At 37.4% G+C, this 6,000-nt stretch overlaps 1 protein-coding gene across 1 annotated transcript in view; it reads right to left on the bottom strand.

Annotated features, from left to right (window-relative positions):
* The window catches only part of MCF2 (MCF.2 cell line derived transforming sequence), a 66,739-nt gene extending 61,556 nt beyond the window's left edge, over nucleotides 1–5,183 (bottom strand). The window contains exon 1 of the mRNA XM_073227673.1: nucleotides 4,784–5,183. Within this exon, the coding sequence (XP_073083774.1) occupies nucleotides 4,784–4,834 (51 nt within the window). The 5' untranslated portion in view covers nucleotides 4,835–5,183. The remainder of the gene's footprint in view (nucleotides 1–4,783) is intronic.
* Nucleotides 5,184–6,000: the final 817 nt, after the last annotated feature.

The following is a 6,000-nucleotide window of genomic DNA, read 5'->3' on the forward strand; positions in this document are numbered from 1 at the left end:
CACACTAGAACAGAAGGACCCAATAGACATCTACAGAACTGTACACCCAAAAGCAGCAAAACACAAATTCTTCTCAAGTGCACATGGAACATTTCCAGAATAGACCACATACTAGTCCACAAAAAGAACCTCAGTAAATTTTAAAAGATTGAAATTCTACCAACCAACTTCTCAGATCACAAAGGTATACAACTAGAAATATATCGTACAAAGAAAGCAAAAAGGCTGACAAACACATGGAGGCTTAACAACATGCTCCTACATAACCAATGGATCAATGACCAAATTAAAATAGAGATCAAGCAATATATGGAGACAAATGACACAAAAAGCACAAAGCCCCAAATTCTGTGGGACGTAGAAAAGGCAGTTTTAAGAGGAAAGTATATAGCAATCCAGGCCTATTTAAAGAAGGAAGAACAATCCCAAATGAATACTCTCAGGTCACAATTATTGAAACTAGAAAAAGAAGAACAACTGAGGCCAAAAGTGAGCAGAAGGAGGGACGTAATAAAGATCAGAGAAAAAATAAATAAAATTGAGAAGAATAAAACAATAGAAAAAAATCAATGAAACCAAGAGCTGGTTCTTTGAGAAAATAAACAAAATAGATAAACCCCTTGCCAGATTTATTAAGAGAAAAAGAGAATCTACACACATAAACAGAATCAGAAATGTGAAAGGAAAAATCACAACAGACCACACAGAAATACAAAAAATTATTAGAGAATACTATGAAAATCTGTATGCTAACAAGCTGGAAAACCTAGAAGAAATGGACAACTCCTAGAAAAATACAACATTCCAAGACTGACCAAGAAAGAAACACAAAATCTAAACAGACCAATTACCAACAATGAAATTGAAGCGGCAATCAAAAAACTACCCAAGAACAAAACCCCCGGGGCAGATGGATTTACCGCTGAATTTTATCAGACATATAGAGAAGACATAATACCCATCCTCCTTAAAGTTTTCCAAAAAATAGAAGAGGAGGGAATACTTCCAAACTCATTCTATGAAACCAGCATCACTCTAACACCAACACCAGGCAAAGACACCACAAACGAAGATAATTACAGACCAATAACCCTGATGAACATATATGCAAAAATACTCAACAAAATATTAGCAAACCGAATTCAAAAATACATCAAGAGGATCATGCACCATGATCAAGTGGGATTCATCACAAGGATGCAAGGATGGTACAACATTAAAAAATCCATCAACATCATCCACCACATCAACAAAAAGAAGGACAAAAATCACATGATCATTTACATAGATGCTGAAAAAGCATTCAACAAAATTCAACATCCATTCATGATAAAAACTCTCAACAAAATGGGTATAGAGGGCAAGTACCTCAACATAATAAAGGGAATACATGACAAAACCCACAGCCAACATCATACTGAATAGTGAGAAGCTGAAAGCTTTTCCCCTAAGGTCGGGAACAAGACAGGGGATGGCCACTCTCCCAACTGTTATTCAACATAGTACTGGAGGTCCTAGCCACAGCAATCAGACAAAACAAAGAAATACAAGGAATCCAGATAGATAAAGAAGAAGTCAAACTGTCACTATTTGCAGATGACATGAGATTGGAAATAAAAAACCCTAAAGAATCCACTCCAAAACTACTAGAACTAATATCAGAATACAGCAAAGTTGCAGGATACAAAATTAATACACAGAAATTTGTGGCTTTCCTATACACTAACAATGACCTAATAGAAAGAGAAATCAGGAAAACAATTCCATTCACAATAGCATCAAAAAGAATAAAATACCTAGGAATAAACCTAACCAAGAAAGTGAAAGACCTATACCCTGAAAACTATAAGACACTCTTAAGAGAAATTAAAGGGAACACTAACAAATGGAAACTCATCCCATGCTCCTGGCTAGGAAGAATTAATATCGTCAAAATGGCCATCCTGCCCAAAGCAATATACAGATTCGATGCAATCCCTATCAACCTACCAACAGCATTCTTCAATGAACTGGAACAAATAGTTCTAAAATTCATATGGAACCGTCCAAGTCCCCGAATAGTCAACGCAATCCTGAGAAGGAAGAATAAAGTGGGGGGGATCTCGCTCCCCAAATTGAAGCTCTACTACAAAGCCACAGTAATCAAGACAATTTGGTACTGGCACAAGAACAGAGCCACAGACCAGTGGAACAGAATAGAGACTCCAGACATTAACCCAAACATATATGCCCAATTAATATACGATAAAGGAGCCATGGACATACAATGGGGAAATGACAGTCTCCTCAACAGATGGTGCTGGCAAAACTGGACAGCTACATGTAAGAGAATGAAACTGGATCACTGTCTAACCCCATACACAAAAGTAAATTTGAAATGGATCAAAGGCCTGAATGTAAGTCATGAAACCATAAAACTCCTAGAAGAAAACATAGGCAAAAATCTCATGGACATAAACATGAGCAACTTCTTCATGAACATATCTCCCCGGGCAAGGGAAACAAAAGCAAAAATGAACAAGTGGGACTATATCAAGCTGTACAGCAAAGGACACCATCAATAGAACAAAAAGGTACCCTACAGTATGGAGAATATACTCATAAATGACAGATCCAATAAAGGGTTGACATCCAAAATATATAAAGAGCTCACGTACCTCAACAAACAAAAAGCAAATAATCCAATTAAAAAATGGGCAGAGGAGCTGAATAGAGAGTTTTCTAAAGAAGAAATTCAGATGGCCAACCGGCACATGAAAAGATGCTCCACATTGCTAATCATCAGAGAAATGTAAATTAAAACCACAAGGAGATATCACCTCACACCAGTAAGGATCGCTACCATCCAAAAGACAAACAATAACAAATGTTGGCAAAGTTGTGGAGAAAGAGGAACCCTCCTACACTGCTGGTAAGAATGTAAATTAGTTCAATCCTTGTGGAAAGCAGTATGGAGGTTCCTCAAAATGCTCAAAATAGAAATACCATTTGAACCAGGAATTCCACTTCTAGGAATTTACCCTAAGAATGCAGCAGCCCAGTTTGAAAAAGACAGATGCACCCCTTGTTTACAATAGCCAAGAAATGGAAGCAACCTAAGTGTCCATCAGTAGATGCATGGATATAGAAGATGTGGTACATATACACAATGGAATATTATTCAGCCATAAGAAGAAAACAAATCCTACCATTTGTAACAACATGGATGGAGCTAGAGGGTATTATGCTCAGTGAAATAAGCCAGCCAGAGAAAGACAAGTACCAAATGATTTCACTCATATGTGGAGTATAAGAACAAAGAAAAACTGAAGGAACAAAACAGCAGCAGAATCACAGAACCCAAGAATGGACAAACATTTACCATAGGGAAAGGGACTGGGGAGTGTTTGTGGGAAGGGAGGGATAAGGGAATTAAGGGGCATTATGATTAGCACATATAATATGGGGGGGTGGTCACAGGGAAGGCAGTATAGCACAGAGAAGACAAGTAATGACTCTACAACATCTTACTAAGGTGATGAACAGTGACTGTAATGGGGTATGTGGTGGGGACTTGATAATACGGGGAGTGTAGTAACCACAATGCTGCTCGTGTGAAATCCGAGCATAAGATTGTATATCAATGATACCTTAATAAATAAAGTCTGAAGCTATTATATCCATAATACAAAATCATATGTAGGGCTGAAGATACAATTTTGTCAAAATAAAAAGATTCCTATCTAAACTAATTTTTTAAATTGCCATTCTGTGCCTAGAGCTTTATCAGGAAATAAATCATTTACTCACCTAGTCATGTTAACTGTCAACAACAATAAAATTCTTACTGGTTTACTCCCTAACATTACTTCTGATTCCAAATGCCATCTTTTCCTAAGGCTGATTTTTACTTTCTTGAATTTTTTTGTGTGTCATCTCAATTTTTTTAATGAGCAAGTATTATATTTTAAATCCTAACATCAAAAACATTGTCTTACATTTTTAAAGAAAAAGAGTGGCATTTAAAGCCTTACAGGTGGCCAGTTAGTCATTAAATTAGCTAGTGTTATTTCAGATTTCTCCAAAATACATCTAAATATCACTTTAGAAATTTTCTGGGAATTTAGTATAAAAGTGAGCCAAGAAAGGAAAAATCCTAGTTAGAAAAGTGTTTGAAACGAATCTGAAAGGAGAGATTTCTGATTTCTAGCCTATAAAGAAAATGGAGTCACTTTTTTTTCCTTAAAAAAAAAATGGAGCTGTCAACAGGCTAGAATTTGGCATCTTTAAAGTTTGAATTTGGAGAAAAACTGAAATCAGAAGGATTTCAAATCCTTTGCCCTTAAAATTTTTCACTTGTACAGGAACACCCAGGAAGGGCTGCCTGTCTGGAACGCTAATGAAGTCATCTCCAGACCAGTGCATGGCATCACACTCTACTTGACCCTGGTGGAAGGAAGGCTGGACCCTTTTGTTAGACATACAATGAAAGATTTAAAGCTATTTTGGGGCCAAATGATTCAGAAATTGTTCATACAATCTTAAGCAAGTAACATGACTAATGGTGCTTCCTCATAAACTTGAGCACATTATATTTTGAAATTACATTCTCCCTCCTCCCCGACATTTCCTTACGCCACTATCACAGTAATCACATCAATGCATTCTCCGCAAAGCCGAGTCTCCATTCTCTCCATTCATCCTTAAAAGGCCCATTCCGCAGGTTGTGCTATGCACTGTGCTGCAGCATCTCCGCACTTGAGCTCGGGAATAGGCTTTCCATGACTGCAAGCAGAGCCCTTACCGCATTCCTTCGGAACCTCCTCTTGTCTCTCGGGGGAGTTGCTTCTGCCATCTCGCCTATACACAGTAACACTCTTCTTTTCCAACTGTTAGTGCAACATTGATGAAATCTGAGCTGCTTCGTAGGTAGTATTTAAAAGCGGCAGCCCAAAATCTCTATCAAAGAAAGCTACCACAGCTGCTTCCATTACCACCGTGGCAGCTCCGCAAAAAATCAGCCCACTATCCCCGATTAGTCAGCTGACAGAGCCATCCCGCTGCTCATTGTTATTCAGTTGACACATTCTCCCAATTACTGAGCCTGACTGAACCTCCTGGATTAGTTTGCGCTGGACTGCTCAAGAGGATCAGGCCTGTCTTAAGAGGCTACGAAGGAAAAAACAAGGACTCTCCTCTCAGGGGCTTGATGGGAACTGGCTTTCTCCTCCACGTAGTTTGAGGTTTTAAGGTGGAATGCTAAGAATCTTCGTGAAGGTAGTAATATCTGATACCTTAATTCTTGTCCTATCTGTCTGTAATTTAAAATTCAATTCCAGCTTGCTGCTTTTTTTGTTATTGTTAATTAAATTCTGTTCTGAGTTTAAGCCTTGTGAAAGGTTAGTCGTTTGTGAGATTTCATCCAATGATAATCTGGAAAGAACATACCATGCAAAATTTCTAACATGGATAGGATTCTCTTCCAAATTAACATTTCCCCAAAATGTATAACTAAAAAAAATCTTGTCTCCTCTCATTAATTATGAAGTATAAATTAAATGCATAACTTATTTTGGAATCTACAAACTAATGTCTTCAAACTGTATTGTACAATTATTTCACAGACACTTGTTTGATATAATATACTAAAGACAGTTACACCTATCTACACAATGGTAATTTCATCACAAATGCTTTTTGACTGCCAACTTTGGCTCCTGAAATTAGCTTGTATTCAATATTTATATTTATTGCAAACAGTACCCAATGGCAATTAATGGTTGAGATATAATTCATGTGCTCTTGACTATGGGTTTGGAAACTTTACTACAAGCAGAAACATTTAAAATGATAAAAAGAAACAACACTTAAAATACTCTACATATTTAGTTACATATCATGACCACCTATACCCCCATCCTGCCCTGCACCATGAATTTGGCAGTTCTGAGGAGAAAGGGACCCTGAGTGCTAAGCTCTTTGGTTCATACTTGCCACTGAGATAACATCTCTAGGAAAACA

This window comes from Manis javanica, chromosome X (assembly GCF_040802235.1).
Source record: "Manis javanica isolate MJ-LG chromosome X, MJ_LKY, whole genome shotgun sequence".
Taxonomy (NCBI): Eukaryota; Metazoa; Chordata; class Mammalia; order Pholidota; family Manidae; genus Manis; species Manis javanica.